The sequence below is a fragment of the Macrosteles quadrilineatus genome, unplaced genomic scaffold, assembly GCF_028750875.1.
Source record: "Macrosteles quadrilineatus isolate MER2022 unplaced genomic scaffold, UCM_ALF_1.0 Scaffold_5__1_contigs__length_97177068, whole genome shotgun sequence".
Taxonomy (NCBI): Eukaryota; Metazoa; Arthropoda; class Insecta; order Hemiptera; family Cicadellidae; genus Macrosteles; species Macrosteles quadrilineatus.
The window spans coordinates 28635202-28663099 of NW_026542598.1; the positions used below are offsets into that span (position 1 = coordinate 28635202).

The window sequence follows — 27898 nt, forward strand, 5'->3', positions numbered from 1 at the left end:
ATTCAACAAAATATTAGTTGGCTTTGAGGGTTGAGGTTATGTTATATCTGGTGGTCTGTTTGACTTTGTTTACGCTGCTAAGTAACAGACGACAGACCGCAGTCATCAACAAGATGGTTCTTCTTCTTCATGGGCCAGTTTTTTCGTTTGCAATAAGTGATCAGTCAGGCTGTAGACGCTTGTAAAACTGTCAGCAAATTGTGCTTCTTCTTCTCGAATCTTGTCATTTTGTCACTAAACTAACCTATATAAAGTTTTGAACTCAACTGTGTAAATCCTAACAAAAAAAGTTATTTACACTATTATTTACTTACTTGGGCCTACTTTCGACTACCTATTCGAATTGTTCAAGTTGATTATTTTTTTTACTTATTCATACTTATGAAGAAAAAAAATTGCTTCAATGAGACTAATTATTAGTTCTTAATCTGAACAATTAATCAATAGCACAATATTAGTAAAGAACTGAAGTAAGTAGATATAACCCCACTCCCACTCAACTGATAAGTGATAACTAACTTATTAACGACTGTAGTGTGTCCTTGGTGATAGATAAAGGCTTTCACAGGTTAGTTTAAGGCATATTCATTGAACTTGTCTCTAGTGTAATTAAACGTGCTTACTGCTCCCTGTGTTATCACTAGCCTAAACATTAGAAACCAGTAATGGTAAATTTATCTTGGTAAGCTTATATTGGTCCAAAATTTAAGTACATTCATCAAACTGTATGTTGGATTTCTTTGTGGTCTAGGCCTAATCATAAACCACACCCTAATAAGTTTTAACGTTTGGCTGGATCATTATAAAATAATGAAATTTTCCTGCTTTGTATGTAAATTTGAACGATCTAACCAAGTCCAAGACCTATAACTAACTCACATCCATTCTCAACAACGTGAATCAGCCTAGGCCTAGGCTCACCTCTCCTGGCCTATGCTCTCATCTCAGTGAAATGTTACGTTGGCACTTTATTTGCAATAGTAGACTGTTGAAAGACTTTAGGATAAGTTAGGCCTATTATAGACCTATCCTTATTGTTAGGTACTCACGTTCATTGCTGAATAATAAGTGCATGTGGTCCCCTAGGATGGCTAAGGCCCTAAATTACGGAGTTTATTTCCTAAATTAGACGTTTACTACTCTAGTGCTAATACAAAAGTAAAAAAGACAACTTAGATATACAAACTGGAGCCGCTCACAGTAACAACTGCCCTCTTCAACGGCTGAGCTTTCTTTGGCCATAAGTATTTATGACTGTATGTACGCCTCCTATTATCAACTCGCGCCACACCGACAATGCCGACTCAAGTCGGCCGCACAGTGATTGTGTTAAGACAGCTTCACACACCTAGGTGCGTATTTGAAGCTGAAAAAGAATGTACAAGGCAAGTTTGGAATGTGATCTAGTTTCAAACCATCAAAAGCTAGCTTAAATGTAACCCAGCCAGTTGTATCAGAAAAAGGCTAACTTATGTTTAGTACTTAATTTACAATTAATTAAACATTGGTTTTGATCACTTACTTAGTTACCTTAAATGAAATTTTAGCTTTATATCAAAATATAATAGGCCTAGTTATGTTTGTAGGCTCTACATTAAACTTTTGAATAAACATCCTTTTCTAAATGTAGAAAGTAATTAAAGAGACATAACTTAGGTATGATGTTTTGATTGAGTCCTTTTAGCGAATTTCCCTATATAGGGAAGTAGCTATTACCGTAGGTGACAGAATCAGAATACAGTAGAGTCCCGCAAACTCGGCGTAATGTGGACTGGAAGGGTGCCGAGTTTGGGAAATTCCGGGTTATCGTGAACTAGGGTTAAAAATAAGAACAACACAATTTTTAAGCTTATTAACTGCCTCTTTTATTTATGTTAGTATTAAGTCATCAGATATAGTAGAACAAATCCTTGGTACGAGCTGCGAATGATTTGTTTTGAGTCCATGTTTAACTCTGACTCAAAAAATCACTAATTTTCCGAGCCAGGTGATGGCCGAGTTATACAGACTGCCGGGTTATCGAGTGCCGAGTTTGCGGGACTCTACTGTACTTTATTCTTGAACATTGAACATAGAGTACGTACAGAATAGGCGTCAAACATTGCAGAGATTTAAACATAAGACAGTATAAAGTTGTTGGGCTTTGAGGCGCTGTCAGTAGTGATGGTTATTACTGGCACGGTAAGACCTAACTTAGGCCCAGGACCGATTTACTTTTTCATTTTGATGTCCCCAGAGGCCAAAAACACTATTCGTTCTAATTTTTGTATATGTAGAAAAATATTTATAATTAATGTTCGGTTATAAAAACATCTATACAATTCTAATAATGCCTAATATTAACAAAAGTTGGTTAGGCTATATATATATATCCGTGGTTAGGATATATATCTGTAAAGACGATAACTTGAGTAATTTTCGTACGATTTTAATAAAATTTGTTTGAAATTGTAAGGCGGGATAAACTTGGATGAGTTTGAGAACCAGCATGATCGGACCATGGGTACGGGCATAGATAAAACATACTCCTCAAGGGGTATAGATAAACATATACACTTGAGGTGTAGGCCTATGTTTTATCTATGGTACAGGGTTTTATGGGGTTAAAAATTTGTTTTTCTAATTTTTGACCAAAACACAAAATTTCCCAATTTCTCTTTAGACCATTTTAAAGAACTTAAAAAGACAAATACTTTAATAGTATATTGAAGTATTTTTGCGGCGGCAGGTTTGCTGCAGCAGGGGTATTTAATAACATCATATGTTGGATTATAATGCTTAGGGCCTACTAAGGATTAAAATTCTTTGTAAAATACATAGTTATTAGCCTATTGCATATTCATTAACATATGTTCTAACCTATATTAAAAATGAGTCCAATCAAACAGAACAATAAACATAGGCCTACGGTATTTATTTGTCTATCTTATCATATGCAAAAACTAACTAAGGCTTCTAGTTATAACTAACAGTTCCTTGACCCTCGTAGAAAAAAAAAAAAAAAAAAAAAAAAACTAATGCAATTTTTTAGTCAATTTGGAAAACATGTGGTAAGTTTACTACCTAGCTGTAGGTTGTGGTTAAGAATAACTTATGTCTACTTTTTCAAAATTATTTCATTAGTTAGTTGCCGCTTTTATGTTTTGTGAGATCGCCCTTGGCATTTGATTTTTTTTTTGTAAAAGGATGGGTCCAAACCCTGGCCTTGTTGCTTTCTAACACCGACTATTTGTTTGGCATCATCATTAATTGTCTGCCCAGAATTGATCTCACTCGGGATCGAACTAGCAACCTATTTTTTGTGTGCTATTGCTACCTCGAAGATTAACAAATGAAAAGTCCAGTTCTTTGAAATATTACGGGTGTTTTTGGAATATTTTGTTTATTAACTCAGCTACTTCTTTAATCTCAAAGCACACATTTCGGAGCTGTTGCTGGACTGTTGATGAGTTAGACATTAATCATAAAAATATTGTGCTTACCGGGTGGCAGCAAAGCTCAGCGCTGCTAGCTGAAAACCGGTTTTATTTGTCTCAGTTAGTTTTCATGTACGAGAGAAAACAGTTGTCTAATGCTAACAAAAATATTCATTTTAAAATAGCCTATAGATTTTTGAAAATTGTATTTTTTTGTTTTAGATGGCTGCCAGATTAACTCCAAGTATTCCTCTACCTCTAAACCCAGATGTACTTAAGGAAATTGTAGAAAAAGCAAAAGATTGGGCACTAATGCATGGTGTGTAGGCCTATACCAAAGAGAAATGCTGTGTTTGTAGAAAAAGTTTAGACATTATTTCTTATTTCAAGTCAATTAAAGGGTCAAATTTCAAACCCATCTGAACTAGTATAATTTTTTGGGACATGGTAGACCTATCCGATACCAACTCAAGGACATGTTTTTTAATAATAGCCTTTTACAGTGTACAAAAATAGTCTAAAATGCATAGATTTCTCCTGTTTATGCAGTTCCAACACTTCACAAAGAAATTGCCAGAATTAAAACTATCACTGATGGATCTGCCATGGTATTGCTGTATACAGATTGTTTTTTCTTTATAAAACATGTTAAATAGCCTAACCAACTTTTGTTAATATTAGTTAAGTAGGCCTACAATTAATTTGATCTCTGAAGTTTAATGAGTTGTTCTCCAATCCTCCATTGGAAAGTACAGTTTACAAAAATCATAAATTTAAGGAAAATTTAAGGAATAAATCTAAGCCCTGAACAGATTTGTGATAATACTAGCCAAATAGGTTTAATTGTTATATTTTATGCTGTCAAAATATATTTTAACCTCTGATTCTAGGTGCGTGTATGAGATCAAAAACTAATTTTTCTGAAGACTCTTTATACTTTGCCCCATTTGCTCTGTTGCCTTCAACATTCCCTACAAGGGAGTATAATCGAGCAGTCGCACTGCAGCCTGTGATAAATGAGTTGATGCACAAGGTGGCGCACGATCACGATTTCCTAGAGGAAAGTCTTAAAAAGTAAGTGTATTAAAGCTGGTTAGCCTAGTTCATTTTATTAGGTTTAGACTACTAATTAGATTACAGTGCTTTTTTTGTATTAGGTAAAAAGTAGTTTTCCTGCAAGTCAGATTCACAATCTTAATTCCTTATAATAGGCTAGTTATCTCTAAAGACTAATTGAGACATACAATTTTTGTTTTTGCTAATTTCTCTTAACGGAGGTATCTATTGCGGAAGTCTTTATACGATAAAACTTGTATTGTATTTTGTTTGTTTTAGGATCCATAGAAGTAAAAAAAAACTACGTTCAAAATTGTTAATGCCAAAATATGTCTCTGTGACCAAAGGCACAAAAACACTTGAACGAAATCTAATTTTATGAAATTCTGTTTGAATATATACGGTAATTAAAAACTTTGTTATTATGATTGATTTTTAATTTAAAAACAAATGCATGTCCTCTTGCTTGTATAGCCATGCTTTTGTCTGTACTAGGCCTATAGGTATCATTGAGTATACACGTATAAGAGGGGTCAGAAAATGCTAAAAGTTGTTACCGATTTTGGCAACGTAGTTCAGGCCGCTGACGCTTGGGTCGCGGTAGTCTGTCGGTAGTGCAGTGCGCCTCTGAGGACCTTTTAATCATATAGTATTCAAAATGTATTATGAAGCAATGAAACTAGGAACAAACAAACAAATTTCATCAACAAAAATTACATTTTACAAAAACAATGAAAGCAATAATAAAAAACAACCAAACTGCCTTACTGACAAGCCCGAGGTGGAGTAGGCTGGGCCGCTGACGCTACTCTACAACAGCGCTGCTCAGGTAACGATAACCTCCATTGAGTGGTTACTCTAGTACGTACACTCAATGACCATATTTATCATTTTGTATAAACTATCTCAATTTTTTTTCCAGTACTATAAAAGTTGATGAGTTCACTGGTGGCTTGTACAAAGTCTACGAAAAAGTGAGAAAGGAAGGTTTTGGTCAGGTGAGTTTGTCAATTTTGATGTATCTGCATGTATTAATGTTATGTGTAATTAATTCATAGAATGCTAATGCTGCCATAATTACTATTATGTGTCTTGCAATACATAATTTACTTACAATTGTTGCATTTGCTATAGTTACTTGCTTTCTAATGAATGATGTACAAGTATTAAGTGAAATTTCTTTATTCTTCATTTAATCTCTGTCCAGATTTATTTTATTTTAATTTTATCTAATGTGGCAGTCAATCTCAGTTAAAATAGCGCTAATGTTATTAACTCATGTTTCGGCTATGCAATAATTTTGTTAAACATCCTGATCTGAGGGATTTAGCGATAGTCGACTTCTGCATGCTCTTCAATGATTTGGTTTCATTTGAGAAATAATTCTTTCATGAAAATTCTGAAATGTCTCTTTCTGTCATTGCACTGTTTGTCGAATACAGAGAGACGTGGTATGTAAAGTTGTGACAAAGATAAGGAGAGCATGACGGATGAAATGGTTAAATTGTGTGATTTATATTTTTGATGTTTGAGTTTAATTAGAACATGAATTTGAACGGATAGTGTTTTTGGCCTCTGGAGACATCAAAACAAAAAAGTGAATCGGTCCCGGGTCCAGATCTTACCATGAGACCTACGGTAACACAGTAGCTTATTCCATACATGGGAATTCGTTAACAATAAATAAAGATAACGCTAGAATACTTGAAACAAAGTCACTGGACATAAAAATCATTTTAAAACATTATTCAGTGATACGCTACCTTCTCAGGGGGACAGCACGCTAGCAGTCAGAATAAAATCTTTAAGGTAAGCATACCATATGCACATGCAATTAAACATATTTGTTTGTGAAATACAATGCCGCAAACCTAAACTCCAACAGACAACCGAGTCAAAAATGGCAGCCGTTGAAAGATTTCCTGAATTAACAATTTTAAATCTTTGAACGGCTCCGATTTTTGACTCAGTTGTCTGTTTGAGCTCGGGTACCGTGGTATTGTCTTCTGCTAATGAAGACCTTTAATTTCATGCATATCAAGTTATGCGTACATCTATGATTTTCTTCTGACTTTAAGCGTGCGCCCAAAATTGAGTGGCTTATAAAACCATGTTGTAAATTGTATGTAATACAAAATAAATACAATACAATACGAATACAAAATTGGCATCAGTAGTCCATACAGATGGCATTCACTACTCAAGTCTCCAAAAGTCAATGGTGTGCTCTAGCGGCTCAGTCTTGGACTGGTGAGGGCCGACCTAATGTTGGAGACGTGTAAATGCGAGGTCAGTGTCCGGCCGTCAGGTAGTTGCGGTTGTCGTCACACCAATCCATCTTGTGTCTCGTACTGCTGCTGGAAACAGGTTGAGTTCAATACCATCGCCGCAGGCTTTGGTTGGTTAGGCCCTGCGTCCGGCCTAATCCACAGGTAGACTCAGTGTCTTTGGGCCGCTACGCTTTCTGTGTGAGTGATCGCAGACTGCTAACCGTAGTTTTTGCTTTTTGTTCTGTCAACCCAAATTAACGACTTGCCTATTGTGTTTGTTCAATTGTTGAAGCAGGACCGTTGTGTTTGTCGAAAGCTTTTGAAAGTTTAACGGAGTGGTTGTAAGTGTTTTGGTATTTATTTACCTGTCATTTGCAGCAGTATGTATTTTTAGGTTCATGTATAATCATATAAAGGCAGAAAATTATTTACGATATCGGTGTCAAATAGGAGTTAATTATTAAGAGTTTCTGACTGAATTATTGTTCCTAATATTAGAAATCTCTCAAGTTAAAATGTTTACCTCCTGAGTATTCAACATTGAAGTTAATAATTTTATATATAATGAAACACACTAAAAGAATTGTTGCAATATTAAACAATCTACAGTAAAGTTAACTTAATTATCAACAGACTTTTGATAATCGAAAACCCTGTCAAATAGTCGTTATTAATTGGTCAGGAGCAATAAAATAACAGGCGAGTCGGCAGCGCCACAGACTTTGAGCCCAAGGCAGCAATGTCGTGGGTTTGGTTCCTCTTACCTGCCAATACTTTTTATCAGTACAGTTTGAGTTCACCTTGGTACTGTTTTGGCTAACCCCTTTTGATATTATAGGATATAATCCACACACACGCCTCTGGCCAAGTGGATAGGTAAATACAGTGTAAAAGAGGCCGCTAACCTCTTTTTATTAAACAAGTCAGTTCTATTAACAGTGCTTTGGCCTTAAAAATTCTCTATACAGTTATAAAAAGGCAGGTACCGGAAGGGTAACTTAATTATTATTATTTTTTTTTTTTAAGAGATTTGATTAATTATGTGCTACCGAATGCATATTCGTGAGATTTTGTCAAAGTTATAAAGATTACATATTCTTGATGCATAACTGCTCCCTCCATTTTGTCAAGTATATTTTGTTAAATGCAGGGAACGTTACCTACATCTTTAAATAAAATTTGTTAAAAAAAATTAAAACAATAATAATTTAATTAAAGCTAAACTTTTTGTGTAATGAACTGCCTGTAGGAAATTTAAAAATTTGTATTTTAATATACAATATCTTAAAAGGAATATTGCTAAATATCTTTCTGAAAAAAATAGTGAATAGGTTAACCTGGATGTGTTATGTGAAATCTGTATTTGAATATTCAACATTTGAATGTTGCAGTCTGTCTGTCTGGGTCTTTTACGGTCAGACTATCTCCAACAATCTTACCAAGAAAACATTATTAAACAAGTGGAAGTAAACACAATTGCGTCAAGTTTTGGGGCGATTTCCTCTCATTTGTTTGACTTTCATAGGTATGTTGTGCTGTTAGTCCCTAGCATCATAGATTGTGTCTGTTAAATGTCTTGGATCCTCTCAATGTGAGGGATTAGCGCTGTCACTCTATCACACTAATTTATTGCAACAAAACGGGTAGCTTTGATGCTTTTGGAAAATAGTAGTTTGTAACTAAAATATGCTCAAATTTAATGATCCCCTCCTTGACGGCCAACTCACATCAGCTGTCTGTCGGCAGACGCACGTCTGTGTAAGTGATGTGATTGATACATCCAAATCACATTATAAAACATAACAAAACATAATCATTAGATAAGTACTTCTGTGTTAGGTTAGACAAATGCTATACATAGACATTTACAAATTTGAAGCAAAAAGAATATTTTTCAAACTATTCTTTAGTTACTATCAACATTTTATCAGTAAAGACGTTATAGCAACTATTATTGAGGATTTTGATGACCAATGTGCTGCTAAAGAAATCTCTTAAACTAGTCGTACAGTGGCTATTGGTGGAGTGGCTTGCCAGTTGCCTGTACCATCAACTGCAGTTTCCCAGCTGGTAACCGGTAGCGGTCACTAGTGGCCTCGTGTAAGGGCCCTTACTCATTCCATGGCTGTTTGCCACCTCACCGAGGGATTTCATCGTATCCGCTTGCAGATAGATGGACTCGTCTACGAGTCGAAACATGTGGTGTATGTTGACCCATTTATCAAGCAGGGTTGCGATAATTTAATCAGTGTGCAGACGTCTGTCTACCAACATACGGACGACCGGTGTGTGTTGGCCTTTTAATCAAATGTAGCTGAATATGCAGGTTTTCTTGCTATCTTGCCGTAAAATTTTACAGTATTTTTAAGCTACAACAGTTATATAGTAAACTGATTGCCTTCCTGAAATAAAAGTCAAATCTGATTACACTCAATAAAATCAAGCAATTCTTTAGGATCATGTGATTTAATTATGAATTCAATAACGATTATGAAGCCTATTTCAATTAATGCCACTTTAAGTTATGTTTGAATAGGCTAATATTGACTAACTTGAACCTCCAGTGCACAATGTACTCTCTGGTAAAAATACCAGAGAACAAGCAATAATCGTAGATTGTTCATTAGCTGTAGGCCTAATAATGTTAAAGTTAATTAAATAATAAATAACTGATAAATAAGTAGAAAACACCCGCACACTTAACAAGAAATTCCATGCCTTAAACTAACTTGAATGGCTCCAAAAGAGTATAAAATATATAAACGAGTATGTCTCTTGTTAAAAAGGTCGGCTCAGTCATCAATTGTTATATGTCTGTTATTTCATTTTTAATTCCTTTCTAAAAACAACAAGCAATGTTTTTTAAGTCTAGTTTTGTTTAAGGAAAGGCTCAGGATTGTGATATTTAGAGAAAAGAGGGAAAGCAGCTAGCTTACCATAGAACATAATCAAGGTATGCCAAAGCATTTATAAAAGACACTCACCCCCGGGGCAAGTTATGTTTGAATAGGCTGATGTTGACCAACTTGAATCTCCAAATTTTACAGTGCACATATTGTAAGCATTTATAATTCATTTATTCAAAATATTGTGTTTTGAAATTAAATGAATAACGTCTTAACTTAAGAGGTGAAGTTTAGACTTGCAAGTCTTCTCTACCTCTTAACCTCTGTTTTGTGGTTTATACTTGTACTATGACCTACTTAGACTCCTTCTAAGCTAAGTTGATGCTATCTTCCTTTACTCTAAAAATCACAATTAGTTGTATGTTCTTTAACTGCGGGTAGTTTAGATGAAATTTAGTGCATGATGTTTGGTGTTCCCAAATAATTTTTCCCTCATTCAAGGTTTTGTTAGTAGTGAGATGCTAGTGGTTATTTTATGTCTACATACAGATTTGATAAGTGAAAATCTGAGTGACATTTATGTACAATATTGCAATCTACCAGGATTTTGTTTATTCAAATATTTTTAATAGATAGATACTAAGGATGGTATAGCATGTAGTAGGGGAATAGCATGGTATTCTACAAAATGCTTATTAGTCGTTATGTAGATGATAAACTTTTCTTTGAAAATGTAGCGTCTTCTGTTCTGTAATTTATTTTGTTTATTCGAATTCTACACTAGGAAATTTTTAATGTTTGCTATTTTCAACATGTAGCCTTATCTGTTTTGCAATTTATTTTGCTTATTTATTGTATCTAAATGTTTGCTATTTTGGGTCTTTGTTATTTTTGTAGGTTGAACTTGTATGTTTTAATCATTTCAGATATGTAGTTATCCATTACAGGTAAACTGTAGTTACTGCAATATGTCCCATAATATAATAACAATAATATAGTCACAGTCACAAAATAATTTCTAATTTACTGAGTTATAGAGAAAATTTTAAGTACATACATGCTCTTGGTTCAAAGGTCATATTTGTTGATGTTTAAAGGATTATTGTATAAATTTCCCTAATAGTGGTTAGTAAAAAAGAAATTTCACAGCATTGAGATCTGGATTCTGACCCCAAGTGGAAAGGAAACTATGACATGACAGAATTGCCAAAAACACAATAGCTGAGAAAAGCAAAAGTTAACAGCAGTCATATTCAAACCGGCAAACAAGAAAAAAGGGATAAAATATAATTTTAAAAATTCATTAACCATAGGATCACAACTTTACAGTCCTGAAATTGAGCTGTAGGGTATAAGTGTGTAGCATCATTCAACATAATATAACACCATTTTTATTAATCAGTGATTGCAATTGTCCGCAAAATGCTTTTAAAAACATTAATCCATAAATTATGTAACAGCAAGTGAAAAGCATAATGTTTGACAGCCCATATCTTCCTGAATTAACCTCATTTATAAACACTGTTACACAACACATTTTATTTTTTGCCGGTCTGGTTTACAATATTTTTTCTCCATTAAGTTCTTTTTAAAGTTGGCATAAAGATAAACTATGTGATTTGAAGAAAAATTTTACAACTTAGAAGACTTAGACAACAAAATAGATTATTTTCTGACAGAATCAGTCCAAAAGTAGTTCTTGCTTGGCAGTTTTGCTTAGTTTGACATTTTCCCAGGAATGCTACTACTGTATACAGCAACTGCTTACAACTACTTTTATTAAGATTTGTTTCATAATTTATTTAACAAAAATTACCAGTTTTTAGCTATCTCAACAAATGTTTGCTGACATGAAATATTAGATTAATAATAATATTAAAACCTTTTGTTTGTTTCTTAGATATGTCTTACAAGAACTGGGGTATCCACAGCTACTTAAGAATGTAAGTATAGCAATGATCTAAAGTATTGTGCTCTGCCAACTTTTGCATGACATAAAAAAGGATATTTGTGTCATAATTTTGTCAATTAATATCATAAATTGTTTATCATAAATTATATTTATTGATTGATTTAATACATGTTAAAGGCAAGCATTAACCTTTGCTTTTATTTTTAGTTGCCTAAAAACCCAGCTTTAACTGGGCTCTCCAACGGCATGCTGGAAGCATGGGACATCTTTGGAAACAAAAAGTAAGTAAAGAAACCCATCAAGTAGCCCTATTTATAAGTTTTCATTTTTAATTCAGTAATTCAAGTCAGTCAAGACTAATTTATTATTCAATTACCAATAACAAAACATAAGAATTAACACAAAGAAAATAGAAATCGCACCATTAATAACAAAATGAAAGCCAAAAATGATTAAGACAATGGTTATTGAAAGTAATTTTGAACTGCCATTTTGTTATTAATGGTCCGATTTCTATTTTCTTTAAGTTAATTGTTATGTTTCGTCAAGATCTGCAAAATGATACCAAACTCAACTATACTTGCTATTTGAAAATTTTGAGCTACCCCCTACCCCAGCTACCCCTAATAGCAAGCTTTTCAAAATTGACCATAATTATTGTAGCCCCTCATATCTAAGAATGTTGCCACAAACAGATTTCAAATATCTCAAATAGTTGAAAAGTTAAGGGGGGGGGGGGGGGTAAGTTACTTTTCAGCCACCTTGTATATTTGATATTGCACAGGTGAAGGAATGTTTTTGTGTTGATTAGATGATAGTTTTTTCCAGAATTAGATCAGCTGGTTCCATCTACCAGAAGCTCAATGTCAAGGACAGCTAAGCCCTGATTCAAACCATAAAAGTGTATTCTCAGAACTGTGACTTCTATTTCCTATATTTTCTGTAGTCATTCTACAAGATCATCCTATTTAGTATTGATTTGATAAGTATATGTGAACAGACAGACAACAAATGCAAGTTAGTTTTGTTTGACAAAATAGTCTCTTGTCTCTTGAATTTACTTCATTTTGGTGTCAATAAGCTGTCAGATTCATCCCTAAAAAAACAAAAAAAAAAAAATAAAATAAAAAAAAAATAATGCAAATCCATTTTACTTAACTGAGTAAAATCCTTTTAGCTTTTATGATTTGTATGATGTAAATTTTCCAGTGCTGTCATACTGTTTGTCATTGAAGATGTGACATACAACATATGTGACCAACGTTTCCTGGAGTTTGAGATACGAAAAATAAATCCAGAAGTAAGAATTATTCGAAGGACACTTACTGACATAGCCAACGCAGCTAAGCTGGGTCCAAAGAAAGAACTTATGGTGTAAGTATACATTTTATAAATTTGACTTTGTAGAATAATAGTTATTTTGTATTTTATGTTAATTCACCATCGCCATTCTGATCTAATTGACTAATAAAGAATAATTTTGACAGGTCATTCAACTTTTTCATTACCGGTACAATGATTTTCACATGGTTGACCTATATTTGCTACAGGGGCCAGGATACAGTGGCTGTGGTGTACTTCAGAGCTGGCTATGAGCCTGGCCATTACCATTCACAGAAAGAGTGGGACGCTCGTCTGTTGATGGAATTGTCCACTGCTATCAAGTGTCCCAGCATTCATTACCATCTTGCGGGTACAAAAAAGGTACTGGATGTTTTATTCTATAACATTTATTTAAAAATAATGGCGTAAACCAGGGATACTCACTAGGCTCAAAGAGCCAATTGGTTTGCATCAAAGTAACCTCGAGACCGCAAGCAGTGGCGGCTTATGATCACTTTTAGGGTGAGTCAGTAAAAGGGGTTTTGGGGGCCCTCACCTGAAAAAATAGTTGAAAATAAAAGCCTAACGAGTTTTTAAGCTACCTGAAGCACATTTTTCAGTGTAATATATTTCTTCACTAAATATTGTTCATAGCTATAATATTTTATTTTAATTCCAACAGTACGAGAAAGCGTAGTTAAGGTACCTCGCCTAGACATACCCCTTGGTACATCCTTGAAATTTAGGGTAGGCTTAGCTGTAGTCAAACTTCCAACATCCGTTTCACCAGTAATTAGAACTCTGTTGAAAAATAAGTTTTGAAACTTCACACTACTCTACATGTCAAGAATTGTCTAGCGACATCTTCCCCATTATTTGCACCTTTAAATCAGTAATTTTATTGTTGATTTACACAATCCTAGGACTAATATTGATGGATGTTAGCCTGCGGATTGCTGTATAGTACTTAAAATGGTTTAAGTACCTACATTTAATCCAATTCGTTGCTTTATGTTGCAACTGGTTTCAACTCCGTGCAATCTTCAGGCGTACAAGGATAAAGTTGTCACTTCATTGTAAGGTCGTCATAGTTTTTTAAAAACACTTACCTTGAACATTGAACGGAAACTAAGGTTTAACATTAAAAAACAACAAAAAAATACTGAGAAGGTGAGCGAGAATAGACGCTTACCTATGGCTAAATCTTTCTTTAGATATTGTTAATTCAACATGATTTTTAAATTACATGGGCTTGAAATACTCAAATCAAAAATTATATTCAAAGGAATGGCTGGTAAGGCATTTTTTTTTAAAGGAATTGAGTTCTGCTAGCTTACCTAAGGAATTTAAAGTTCAGGAGCTAATAGATACACAATAATAGAACACAAATTAAACCCTGATATTTTCTCTTGACGTGGAACTTCTTCAGAGAATACCTTGAAGAGAAAATTGACTTTCTAATTTTCTCAGGTAAGCTCGCTGAACTCTTTGCCTTTAAAAAAAAAAAAAACTCCATAAAAAATAGTCATTGAGTAGGTAATCAGTGTAAGTGGCAGTTATTTTTGGATGACTGCATTTTATTCTCTCACAGAAAAGAGTCAGAATTTTTAGGTACTTAGTATTTTCCACACAGAAAATACAGGTTATAGTGCAATGTCATGGGAGATCTCTATGTTATCTAATTCCTCCCTAGTGTTTTGTGGACTTAAAGATTTTTCTTACAATGCTGACCCTTGCTACATCACTTTCCTTAGTTTGGTCATAAACTCATAATAAGGCTTAATGGTTGTGATGAATTACCTAATTGAAATTTGATTTCTCAACCAGCGTATTACTTCCTGCTTTTCCCAGTGCTTATTTGAAAACCACTGCTGAAGATCTCCTTTTGTAATATTATATTTGTGAACATTGTGCTTGTAATCGTGTCCATGAGTATTGTGTAGTCTATGGTAAATTGATAGTGATAGGTACTAATATTGTTTTCACAAACAACAATTTTCATAGTTTACCCTCTTTGTATCAGGTTCAACAATCCCTTGCCAAACCTGGTTGCCTAGAACGATTTTTGGATGACAGTAAGAAAATTCAAGAAATTCAAGACATTTTCACGGGTCTTTACTCTCTAGACTTGGTAAGTTAATAAATATTTATATTTCTTATTATTTCCATTTTTAAACGGTAATCTGGGTTTAAACAGTTTGGCGGATAAACTTTTAAATGCCACTGCAGTTTTATAAAAAAAAAATATAAAAGACTTAAGACATGTATAAAAAATTCGTAAAATAGTATATTTTTACCTTTGGTGTTTTCTCTTTCTATCAATTGAACATTATTGTCATTACTTAAACTAGGTTTTTTGCCTCACTGGTTGCATTTTGATAATAGAATGTTGTTCTGCAGGATGATGCGGGTAATACGGGTGTGCAGAAAGCTCTCTCGTCGCCAGAGAAGTACGTTTTGAAGCCGCAGAGGGAAGGAGGTGGCAACAATGTTTACGGAAGTGAAATCAAGGAGGTGCTGCTCAACATGGCAGACTCAGAAGAGAGATCTGCGTGGATACTGATGGACCGTATACATCCCCCGGTGCAGGCGAACTACATCGTAAGACCCAACCAGTCCACGGTTGAACTGCAGGACATTGTGTGCGAGCTGGGCATCTTCGGCGTTGTCATTGGGTAAGTTTTTTTGTAATATAGGGGTTTTGGTTTGCAGGAATATTATTGACAGGTTACTAAATAACTCATAACATTGAATATTGACAGAAGATGAGATTTCACTCTCATTTTGCTGTAGTCAGTTTTAGATTGAATACGGGTGTAGTTAAGTTTACCTTAGGACTATACGCCAACTTTTTAACCAACCTGAACTGCATCTACAATTTAATGCTGCCTAATGTTAATAATTTTTGTTATCATACTAATTCATGTTTTAATGGTGTTCCAAACTTGTTTGTTCCTAATCCATATCATATTTGGAGGTCATAATGAATTGAAATGGAAGTCAATAGGGGTACCATTCGGCCCTGAAGATAACATATGAATTAATTAAACTATGCTCCGATTCTACCGAAGTTTGTGTGAAACTCTGCCTCCTTGTTTACAGAGATGAAAAGCAAATTCTGACCAACAGACAAGTCGGCCACATGCTACGAAGTAAGCTCAGCTCTGCGAACGAGGGAGGAGTGGCTGCAGGGGTCGGGGCTTTGGACAGTCCTTACCTAACCTAACTGTCTATTACATTTTCACCGATTGTATACATTGTTATTTGTTATATTTTATACAGATTATACAATAATTTTATTGCAGTTATTTTAAATCAATACAGAATATATTTTTAACTACAGTACTTTTACTTGTGTTTTTTTTATCATTTACCACGAACACATTCATCACGGTCATCAATTTAGAAGCTTCAGTCTTACAGGTGTGCTGATTTAAGCATCTTCCATTCTTTTCTATTCCCCATGGAAGAGATTTTGGTGCACTTGCTCAGACGTTTTTGTTTTGTCATTAGGTTTTCTTTTGTCTTTCAATTTCTGTTTAGTCCTCTAACTCTTTCAGATCTGTTAGATTAGATGTAAAAAATAGTTGTTTTGACAAGGCTGAATCAAATTTACTTCAAAAATAGTTTTAGTAAAACTAATTTTATGAAATTCTGTTTGAATATATACGGTAATTAAAAACTTTGTTATTATGATTGATTTTTAATTTAAAAACAAATGCATGTCCTCTTGCTTGTATAGCCATGCTTTTGTCTGTACTAGGCCTATAGGTATCATTGAGTATACACGTATAAGAGGGGTCAGAAAATGCTAAAAGTTGTTACCGATTTTGGCAACGTAGTTCAGGCCGCTGACGCTTGGGTCGCGGTAGTCTGTCGGTAGTGCAGTGCGCCTCTGAGGACCTTTTAATCATATAGTATTCAAAATGTATTATGAAGCAATGAAACTAGGAACAAACAAACAAATTTCATCAACAAAAATTACATTTTACAAAAACAATGAAAGCAATAATAAAAAACAACCAAACTGCCTTACTGACAAGCCCGAGGTGGAGTAGGCTGGGCCGCTGACGCTACTCTACAACAGCGCTGCTCAGGTAACGATAACCTCCATTGAGTGGTTACTCTAGTACGTACACTCAATGACCATATTTATCATTTTGTATAAACTATCTCAATTTTTTTTCCAGTACTATAAAAGTTGATGAGTTCACTGGTGGCTTGTACAAAGTCTACGAAAAAGTGAGAAAGGAAGGTTTTGGTCAGGTGAGTTTGTCAATTTTGATGTATCTGCATGTATTAATGTTATGTGTAATTAATTCATAGAATGCTAATGCTGCCATAATTACTATTATGTGTCTTGCAATACATAATTTACTTACAATTGTTGCATTTGCTATAGTTACTTGCTTTCTAATGAATGATGTACAAGTATTAAGTGAAATTTCTTTATTCTTCATTTAATCTCTGTCCAGATTTATTTTATTTTAATTTTATCTAATGTGGCAGTCAATCTCAGTTAAAATAGCGCTAATGTTATTAACTCATGTTTCGGCTATGCAATAATTTTGTTAAACATCCTGATCTGAGGGATTTAGCGATAGTCGACTTCTGCATGCTCTTCAATGATTTGGTTTCATTTGAGAAATAATTCTTTCATGAAAATTCTGAAATGTCTCTTTCTGTCATTGCACTGTTTGTCGAATACAGAGAGACGTGGTATGTAAAGTTGTGACAAAGATAAGGAGAGCATGACGGATGAAATGGTTAAATTGTGTGATTTATATTTTTGATGTTTGAGTTTAATTAGAACATGAATTTGAACGGATAGTGTTTTTGGCCTCTGGAGACATCAAAACAAAAAAGTGAATCGGTCCCGGGTCCAGATCTTACCATGAGACCTACGGTAACACAGTAGCTTATTCCATACATGGGAATTCGTTAACAATAAATAAAGATAACGCTAGAATACTTGAAACAAAGTCACTGGACATAAAAATCATTTTAAAACATTATTCAGTGATACGCTACCTTCTCAGGGGGACAGCACGCTAGCAGTCAGAATAAAATCTTTAAGGTAAGCATACCATATGCACATGCAATTAAACATATTTGTTTGTGAAATACAATGCCGCAAACCTAAACTCCAACAGACAACCGAGTCAAAAATGGCAGCCGTTGAAAGATTTCCTGAATTAACAATTTTAAATCTTTGAACGGCTCCGATTTTTGACTCAGTTGTCTGTTTGAGCTCGGGTACCGTGGTATTGTCTTCTGCTAATGAAGACCTTTAATTTCATGCATATCAAGTTATGCGTACATCTATGATTTTCTTCTGACTTTAAGCGTGCGCCCAAAATTGAGTGGCTTATAAAACCATGTTGTAAATTGTATGTAATACAAAATAAATACAATACAATACGAATACAAAATTGGCATCAGTAGTCCATACAGATGGCATTCACTACTCAAGTCTCCAAAAGTCAATGGTGTGCTCTAGCGGCTCAGTCTTGGACTGGTGAGGGCCGACCTAATGTTGGAGACGTGTAAATGCGAGGTCAGTGTCCGGCCGTCAGGTAGTTGCGGTTGTCGTCACACCAATCCATCTTGTGTCTCGTACTGCTGCTGGAAACAGGTTGAGTTCAATACCATCGCCGCAGGCTTTGGTTGGTTAGGCCCTGCGTCCGGCCTAATCCACAGGTAGACTCAGTGTCTTTGGGCCGCTACGCTTTCTGTGTGAGTGATCGCAGACTGCTAACCGTAGTTTTTGCTTTTTGTTCTGTCAACCCAAATTAACGACTTGCCTATTGTGTTTGTTCAATTGTTGAAGCAGGACCGTTGTGTTTGTCGAAAGCTTTTGAAAGTTTAACGGAGTGGTTGTAAGTGTTTTGGTATTTATTTACCTGTCATTTGCAGCAGTATGTATTTTTAGGTTCATGTATAATCATATAAAGGCAGAAAATTATTTACGATATCGGTGTCAAATAGGAGTTAATTATTAAGAGTTTCTGACTGAATTATTGTTCCTAATATTAGAAATCTCTCAAGTTAAAATGTTTACCTCCTGAGTATTCAACATTGAAGTTAATAATTTTATATATAATGAAACACACTAAAAGAATTGTTGCAATATTAAACAATCTACAGTAAAGTTAACTTAATTATCAACAGACTTTTGATAATCGAAAACCCTGTCAAATAGTCGTTATTAATTGGTCAGGAGCAATAAAATAACAGGCGAGTCGGCAGCGCCACAGACTTTGAGCCCAAGGCAGCAATGTCGTGGGTTTGGTTCCTCTTACCTGCCAATACTTTTTATCAGTACAGTTTGAGTTCACCTTGGTACTGTTTTGGCTAACCCCTTTTGATATTATAGGATATAATCCACACACACGCCTCTGGCCAAGTGGATAGGTAAATACAGTGTAAAAGAGGCCGCTAACCTCTTTTTATTAAACAAGTCAGTTCTATTAACAGTGCTTTGGCCTTAAAAATTCTCTATACAGTTATAAAAAGGCAGGTACCGGAAGGGTAACTTAATTATTATTATTTTTTTTTTTTAAGAGATTTGATTAATTATGTGCTACCGAATGCATATTCGTGAGATTTTGTCAAAGTTATAAAGATTACATATTCTTGATGCATAACTGCTCCCTCCATTTTGTCAAGTATATTTTGTTAAATGCAGGGAACGTTACCTACATCTTTAAATAAAATTTGTTAAAAAAAATTAAAACAATAATAATTTAATTAAAGCTAAACTTTTTGTGTAATGAACTGCCTGTAGGAAATTTAAAAATTTGTATTTTAATATACAATATCTTAAAAGGAATATTGCTAAATATCTTTCTGAAAAAAATAGTGAATAGGTTAACCTGGATGTGTTATGTGAAATCTGTATTTGAATATTCAACATTTGAATGTTGCAGTCTGTCTGTCTGGGTCTTTTACGGTCAGACTATCTCCAACAATCTTACCAAGAAAACATTATTAAACAAGTGGAAGTAAACACAATTGCGTCAAGTTTTGGGGCGATTTCCTCTCATTTGTTTGACTTTCATAGGTATGTTGTGCTGTTAGTCCCTAGCATCATAGATTGTGTCTGTTAAATGTCTTGGATCCTCTCAATGTGAGGGATTAGCGCTGTCACTCTATCACACTAATTTATTGCAACAAAACGGGTAGCTTTGATGCTTTTGGAAAATAGTAGTTTGTAACTAAAATATGCTCAAATTTAATGATCCCCTCCTTGACGGCCAACTCACATCAGCTGTCTGTCGGCAGACGCACGTCTGTGTAAGTGATGTGATTGATACATCCAAATCACATTATAAAACATAACAAAACATAATCATTAGATAAGTACTTCTGTGTTAGGTTAGACAAATGCTATACATAGACATTTACAAATTTGAAGCAAAAAGAATATTTTTCAAACTATTCTTTAGTTACTATCAACATTTTATCAGTAAAGACGTTATAGCAACTATTATTGAGGATTTTGATGACCAATGTGCTGCTAAAGAAATCTCTTAAACTAGTCGTACAGTGGCTATTGGTGGAGTGGCTTGCCAGTTGCCTGTACCATCAACTGCAGTTTCCCAGCTGGTAACCGGTAGCGGTCACTAGTGGCCTCGTGTAAGGGCCCTTACTCATTCCATGGCTGTTTGCCACCTCACCGAGGGATTTCATCGTATCCGCTTGCAGATAGATGGACTCGTCTACGAGTCGAAACATGTGGTGTATGTTGACCCATTTATCAAGCAGGGTTGCGATAATTTAATCAGTGTGCAGACGTCTGTCTACCAACATACGGACGACCGGTGTGTGTTGGCCTTTTAATCAAATGTAGCTGAATATGCAGGTTTTCTTGCTATCTTGCCGTAAAATTTTACAGTATTTTTAAGCTACAACAGTTATATAGTAAACTGATTGCCTTCCTGAAATAAAAGTCAAATCTGATTACACTCAATAAAATCAAGCAATTCTTTAGGATCATGTGATTTAATTATGAATTCAATAACGATTATGAAGCCTATTTCAATTAATGCCACTTTAAGTTATGTTTGAATAGGCTAATATTGACTAACTTGAACCTCCAGTGCACAATGTACTCTCTGGTAAAAATACCAGAGAACAAGCAATAATCGTAGATTGTTCATTAGCTGTAGGCCTAATAATGTTAAAGTTAATTAAATAATAAATAACTGATAAATAAGTAGAAAACACCCGCACACTTAACAAGAAATTCCATGCCTTAAACTAACTTGAATGGCTCCAAAAGAGTATAAAATATATAAACGAGTATGTCTCTTGTTAAAAAGGTCGGCTCAGTCATCAATTGTTATATGTCTGTTATTTCATTTTTAATTCCTTTCTAAAAACAACAAGCAATGTTTTTTAAGTCTAGTTTTGTTTAAGGAAAGGCTCAGGATTGTGATATTTAGAGAAAAGAGGGAAAGCAGCTAGCTTACCATAGAACATAATCAAGGTATGCCAAAGCATTTATAAAAGACACTCACCCCCGGGGCAAGTTATGTTTGAATAGGCTGATGTTGACCAACTTGAATCTCCAAATTTTACAGTGCACATATTGTAAGCATTTATAATTCATTTATTCAAAATATTGTGTTTTGAAATTAAATGAATAACGTCTTAACTTAAGAGGTGAAGTTTAGACTTGCAAGTCTTCTCTACCTCTTAACCTCTGTTTTGTGGTTTATACTTGTACTATGACCTACTTAGACTCCTTCTAAGCTAAGTTGATGCTATCTTCCTTTACTCTAAAAATCACAATTAGTTGTATGTTCTTTAACTGCGGGTAGTTTAGATGAAATTTAGTGCATGATGTTTGGTGTTCCCAAATAATTTTTCCCTCATTCAAGGTTTTGTTAGTAGTGAGATGCTAGTGGTTATTTTATGTCTACATACAGATTTGATAAGTGAAAATCTGAGTGACATTTATGTACAATATTGCAATCTACCAGGATTTTGTTTATTCAAATATTTTTAATAGATAGATACTAAGGATGGTATAGCATGTAGTAGGGGAATAGCATGGTATTCTACAAAATGCTTATTAGTCGTTATGTAGATGATAAACTTTTCTTTGAAAATGTAGCGTCTTCTGTTCTGTAATTTATTTTGTTTATTCGAATTCTACACTAGGAAATTTTTAATGTTTGCTATTTTCAACATGTAGCCTTATCTGTTTTGCAATTTATTTTGCTTATTTATTGTATCTAAATGTTTGCTATTTTGGGTCTTTGTTATTTTTGTAGGTTGAACTTGTATGTTTTAATCATTTCAGATATGTAGTTATCCATTACAGGTAAACTGTAGTTACTGCAATATGTCCCATAATATAATAACAATAATATAGTCACAGTCACAAAATAATTTCTAATTTACTGAGTTATAGAGAAAATTTTAAGTACATACATGCTCTTGGTTCAAAGGTCATATTTGTTGATGTTTAAAGGATTATTGTATAAATTTCCCTAATAGTGGTTAGTAAAAAAGAAATTTCACAGCATTGAGATCTGGATTCTGACCCCAAGTGGAAAGGAAACTATGACATGACAGAATTGCCAAAAACACAATAGCTGAGAAAAGCAAAAGTTAACAGCAGTCATATTCAAACCGGCAAACAAGAAAAAAGGGATAAAATATAATTTTAAAAATTCATTAACCATAGGATCACAACTTTACAGTCCTGAAATTGAGCTGTAGGGTATAAGTGTGTAGCATCATTCAACATAATATAACACCATTTTTATTAATCAGTGATTGCAATTGTCCGCAAAATGCTTTTAAAAACATTAATCCATAAATTATGTAACAGCAAGTGAAAAGCATAATGTTTGACAGCCCATATCTTCCTGAATTAACCTCATTTATAAACACTGTTACACAACACATTTTATTTTTTGCCGGTCTGGTTTACAATATTTTTTCTCCATTAAGTTCTTTTTAAAGTTGGCATAAAGATAAACTATGTGATTTGAAGAAAAATTTTACAACTTAGAAGACTTAGACAACAAAATAGATTATTTTCTGACAGAATCAGTCCAAAAGTAGTTCTTGCTTGGCAGTTTTGCTTAGTTTGACATTTTCCCAGGAATGCTACTACTGTATACAGCAACTGCTTACAACTACTTTTATTAAGATTTGTTTCATAATTTATTTAACAAAAATTACCAGTTTTTAGCTATCTCAACAAATGTTTGCTGACATGAAATATTAGATTAATAATAATATTAAAACCTTTTGTTTGTTTCTTAGATATGTCTTACAAGAACTGGGGTATCCACAGCTACTTAAGAATGTAAGTATAGCAATGATCTAAAGTATTGTGCTCTGCCAACTTTTGCATGACATAAAAAAGGATATTTGTGTCATAATTTTGTCAATTAATATCATAAATTGTTTATCATAAATTATATTTATTGATTGATTTAATACATGTTAAAGGCAAGCATTAACCTTTGCTTTTATTTTTAGTTGCCTGAAAACCCAGCTTTAACTGGGCTCTCCAACGGCATGCTGGAAGCATGGGACATCTTTGGAAACAAAAAGTAAGTAAAGAAACCCATCAAGTAGCCCTATTTATAAGTTTTCATTTTTAATTCAGTAATTCAAGTCAGTCAAGACTAATTTATTATTCAATTACCAATAACAAAACATAAGAATTAACACAAAGAAAATAGAAATCGCACCATTAATAACAAAATGAAAGCCAAAAATGATTAAGACAATGGTTATTGAAAGTAATTTTGAACTGCCATTTTGTTATTAATGGTCCGATTTCTATTTTCTTTAAGTTAATTGTTATGTTTCGTCAAGATCTGCAAAATGATACCAAACTCAACTATACTTGCTATTTGAAAATTTTGAGCTACCCCCTACCCCAGCTACCCCTAATAGCAAGCTTTTCAAAATTGACCATAATTATTGTAGCCCCTCATATCTAAGAATGTTGCCACAAACAGATTTCAAATATCTCAAATAGTTGAAAAGTTAAGGGGGGGGGGGGGGTAAGTTACTTTTCAGCCACCTTGTATATTTGATATTGCACAGGTGAAGGAATGTTTTTGTGTTGATTAGATGATAGTTTTTTCCAGAATTAGATCAGCTGGTTCCATCTACCAGAAGCTCAATGTCAAGGACAGCTAAGCCCTGATTCAAACCATAAAAGTGTATTCTCAGAACTGTGACTTCTATTTCCTATATTTTCTGTAGTCATTCTACAAGATCATCCTATTTAGTATTGATTTGATAAGTATATGTGAACAGACAGACAACAAATGCAAGTTAGTTTTGTTTGACAAAATAGTCTCTTGTCTCTTGAATTTACTTCATTTTGGTGTCAATAAGCTGTCAGATTCATCCCTAAAAAAACAAAAAAAAAAAAATAAAATAAAAAAAAAATAATGCAAATCCATTTTACTTAACTGAGTAAAATCCTTTTAGCTTTTATGATTTGTATGATGTAAATTTTCCAGTGCTGTCATACTGTTTGTCATTGAAGATGTGACATACAACATATGTGACCAACGTTTCCTGGAGTTTGAGATACGAAAAATAAATCCAGAAGTAAGAATTATTCGAAGGACACTTACTGACATAGCCAACGCAGCTAAGCTGGGTCCAAAGAAAGAACTTATGGTGTAAGTATACATTTTATAAATTTGACTTTGTAGAATAATAGTTATTTTGTATTTTATGTTAATTCACCATCGCCATTCTGATCTAATTGACTAATAAAGAATAATTTTGACAGGTCATTCAACTTTTTCATTACCGGTACAATGATTTTCACATGGTTGACCTATATTTGCTACAGGGGCCAGGATACAGTGGCTGTGGTGTACTTCAGAGCTGGCTATGAGCCTGGCCATTACCATTCACAGAAAGAGTGGGACGCTCGTCTGTTGATGGAATTGTCCACTGCTATCAAGTGTCCCAGCATTCATTACCATCTTGCGGGTACAAAAAAGGTACTGGATGTTTTATTCTATAACATTTATTTAAAAATAATGGCGTAAACCAGGGATACTCACTAGGCTCAAAGAGCCAATTGGTTTGCATCAAAGTAACCTCGAGACCGCAAGCAGTGGCGGCTTATGATCACTTTTAGGGTGAGTCAGTAAAAGGGGTTTTGGGGGCCCTCACCTGAAAAAATAGTTGAAAATAAAAGCCTAACGAGTTTTTAAGCTACCTGAAGCACATTTTTCAGTGTAATATATTTCTTCACTAAATATTGTTCATAGCTATAATATTTTATTTTAATTCCAACAGTACGAGAAAGCGTAGTTAAGGTACCTCGCCTAGACATACCCCTTGGTACATCCTTGAAATTTAGGGTAGGCTTAGCTGTAGTCAAACTTCCAACATCCGTTTCACCAGTAATTAGAACTCTGTTGAAAAATAAGTTTTGAAACTTCACACTACTCTACATGTCAAGAATTGTCTAGCGACATCTTCCCCATTATTTGCACCTTTAAATCAGTAATTTTATTGTTGATTTACACAATCCTAGGACTAATATTGATGGATGTTAGCCTGCGGATTGCTGTATAGTACTTAAAATGGTTTAAGTACCTACATTTAATCCAATTCGTTGCTTTATGTTGCAACTGGTTTCAACTCCGTGCAATCTTCAGGCGTACAAGGATAAAGTTGTCACTTCATTGTAAGGTCGTCATAGTTTTTTAAAAACACTTACCTTGAACATTGAACGGAAACTAAGGTTTAACATTAAAAAACAACAAAAAAATACTGAGAAGGTGAGCGAGAATAGACGCTTACCTATGGCTAAATCTTTCTTTAGATATTGTTAATTCAACATGATTTTTAAATTACATGGGCTTGAAATACTCAAATCAAAAATTATATTCAAAGGAATGGCTGGTAAGGCATTTTTTTTTAAAGGAATTGAGTTCTGCTAGCTTACCTAAGGAATTTAAAGTTCAGGAGCTAATAGATACACAATAATAGAACACAAATTAAACCCTGATATTTTCTCTTGACGTGGAACTTCTTCAGAGAATACCTTGAAGAGAAAATTGACTTTCTAATTTTCTCAGGTAAGCTCGCTGAACTCTTTGCCTTTAAAAAAAAAAAAAACTCCATAAAAAATAGTCATTGAGTAGGTAATCAGTGTAAGTGGCAGTTATTTTTGGATGACTGCATTTTATTCTCTCACAGAAAAGAGTCAGAATTTTTAGGTACTTAGTATTTTCCACACAGAAAATACAGGTTATAGTGCAATGTCATGGGAGATCTCTATGTTATCTAATTCCTCCCTAGTGTTTTGTGGACTTAAAGATTTTTCTTACAATGCTGACCCTTGCTACATCACTTTCCTTAGTTTGGTCATAAACTCATAATAAGGCTTAATGGTTGTGATGAATTACCTAATTGAAATTTGATTTCTCAACCAGCGTATTACTTCCTGCTTTTCCCAGTGCTTATTTGAAAACCACTGCTGAAGATCTCCTTTTGTAATATTATATTTGTGAACATTGTGCTTGTAATCGTGTCCATGAGTATTGTGTAGTCTATGGTAAATTGATAGTGATAGGTACTAATATTGTTTTCACAAACAACAATTTTCATAGTTTACCCTCTTTGTATCAGGTTCAACAATCCCTTGCCAAACCTGGTTGCCTAGAACGATTTTTGGATGACAGTAAGAAAATTCAAGAAATTCAAGACATTTTCACGGGTCTTTACTCTCTAGACTTGGTAAGTTAATAAATATTTATATTTCTTATTATTTCCATTTTTAAACGGTAATCTGGGTTTAAACAGTTTGGCGGATAAACTTTTAAATGCCACTGCAGTTTTATAAAAAAAAAAATATAAAAGACTTAAGACATGTATAAAAAATTCGTAAAATAGTATATTTTTACCTTTGGTGTTTTCTCTTTCTATCAATTGAACATTATTGTCATTACTTAAACTAGGTTTTTTGCCTCACTGGTTGCATTTTGATAATAGAATGTTGTTCTGCAGGATGATGCGGGTAATACGGGTGTGCAGAAAGCTCTCTCGTCGCCAGAGAAGTACGTTTTGAAGCCGCAGAGGGAAGGAGGTGGCAACAATGTTTACGGAAGTGAAATCAAGGAGGTGCTGCTCAACATGGCAGACTCAGAAGAGAGATCTGCGTGGATACTGATGGACCGTATACATCCCCCGGTGCAGGCGAACTACATCGTAAGACCCAACCAGTCCACGGTTGAACTGCAGGACATTGTGTGCGAGCTGGGCATCTTCGGCGTTGTCATTGGGTAAGTTTTTTTGTAATATAGGGGTTTTGGTTTGCAGGAATATTATTGACAGGTTACTAAATAACTCATAACATTGAATATTGACAGAAGATGAGATTTCACTCTCATTTTGCTGTAGTCAGTTTTAGATTGAATACGGGTGTAGTTAAGTTTACCTTAGGACTATACGCCAACTTTTTAACCAACCTGAACTGCATCTACAATTTAATGCTGCCTAATGTTAATAATTTTTGTTATCATACTAATTCATGTTTTAATGGTGTTCCAAACTTGTTTGTTCCTAATCCATATCATATTTGGAGGTCATAATGAATTGAAATGGAAGTCAATAGGGGTACCATTCGGCCCTGAAGATAACATATGAATTAATTAAACTATGCTCCGATTCTACCGAAGTTTGTGTGAAACTCTGCCTCCTTGTTTACAGAGATGAAAAGCAAATTCTGACCAACAGACAAGTCGGCCACATGCTACGAAGTAAGCTCAGCTCTGCGAACGAGGGAGGAGTGGCTGCAGGGGTCGGGGCTTTGGACAGTCCTTACCTAACCTAACTGTCTATTACATTTTCACCGATTGTATACATTGTTATTTGTTATATTTTATACAGATTATACAATAATTTTATTGCAGTTATTTTAAATCAATACAGAATATATTTTTAACTACAGTACTTTTACTTGTGTTTTTTTTATCATTTACCACGAACACATTCATCACGGTCATCAATTTAGAAGCTTCAGTCTTACAGGTGTGCTGATTTAAGCATCTTCCATTCTTTTCT

The 27898-nt window shown here is 34.2% G+C and overlaps 2 protein-coding genes across 4 annotated transcripts; both read left to right on the plus strand.

The window, feature by feature from the left end:
• Nucleotides 1–329: 329 nt before the first annotated feature.
• Nucleotides 330–16168, plus strand: LOC128994250 (glutathione synthetase-like). Of its 3 annotated transcripts, none has more exons than XM_054418657.1 (12): nt 330–470; nt 3639–3735; nt 4307–4490; nt 5395–5470; nt 6705–6904; nt 11489–11531; nt 11708–11781; nt 12710–12874; nt 13051–13204; nt 14847–14954; nt 15224–15498; nt 15926–16168. In XM_054418657.1, the coding sequence occupies exons 2-12, from the start codon at nt 3639–3641 to the stop codon at nt 16047–16049; spliced, it is 1500 nt and encodes a 499-aa protein (XP_054274632.1). In that variant the 5' UTR covers nt 330–470; the 3' UTR covers nt 16050–16168. The 3 variants fall into 3 exon arrangements, with proteins under 3 accessions (XP_054274632.1, XP_054274635.1, XP_054274634.1); XM_054418660.1 differs by lacking the exon at nt 6705–6904 and adding an exon at nt 8134–8267; XM_054418659.1 differs by having other exon boundaries at nt 466–568.
• A 463-nt stretch (nt 16169–16631) lies between these two features.
• Nucleotides 16632–27787, plus strand: LOC128995491 (glutathione synthetase-like). Its single transcript, XM_054420508.1, has 10 exons — nt 16632–16702; nt 17014–17089; nt 18324–18523; nt 23108–23150; nt 23327–23400; nt 24328–24492; nt 24669–24822; nt 26465–26572; nt 26843–27117; nt 27545–27787. The coding sequence occupies exons 1-10, from the start codon at nt 16632–16634 to the stop codon at nt 27666–27668; spliced, it is 1290 nt and encodes a 429-aa protein (XP_054276483.1). The 3' UTR covers nt 27669–27787.
• The last annotated feature ends 111 nt before the right edge of the window (nt 27788–27898 follow it).

Bases quoted from the DNA above. Each gene is read 5' to 3' on its own strand.
- LOC128994250 (XM_054418657.1), top strand. From the start codon at position 3,639: ATGGCTGCCAGATTAACTCCAAGTATTCCTCTACCTCTAAACCCAGAT. The intron at 4,491-5,394 runs GTAAGTGTATTA...TTTTTTTTCCAG, and splicing joins CTAGAGGAAAGTCTTAAAAA to TACTATAAAAGTTGATGAGT. The intron at 14,955-15,223 runs GTAAGTTAATAA...GTTGTTCTGCAG, and splicing joins GTCTTTACTCTCTAGACTTG to GATGATGCGGGTAATACGGG.
- LOC128995491 (XM_054420508.1), top strand. From the start codon at position 16,632: ATGCTAAAAGTTGTTACCGATTTTGGCAACGTAGTTCAGGCCGCTGAC. The intron at 17,090-18,323 runs GTGAGTTTGTCA...GGTGTGCTCTAG, and splicing joins GAAAGGAAGGTTTTGGTCAG to CGGCTCAGTCTTGGACTGGT. The intron at 24,823-26,464 runs GTACTGGATGTT...TCTTTGTATCAG, and splicing joins ATCTTGCGGGTACAAAAAAG to GTTCAACAATCCCTTGCCAA.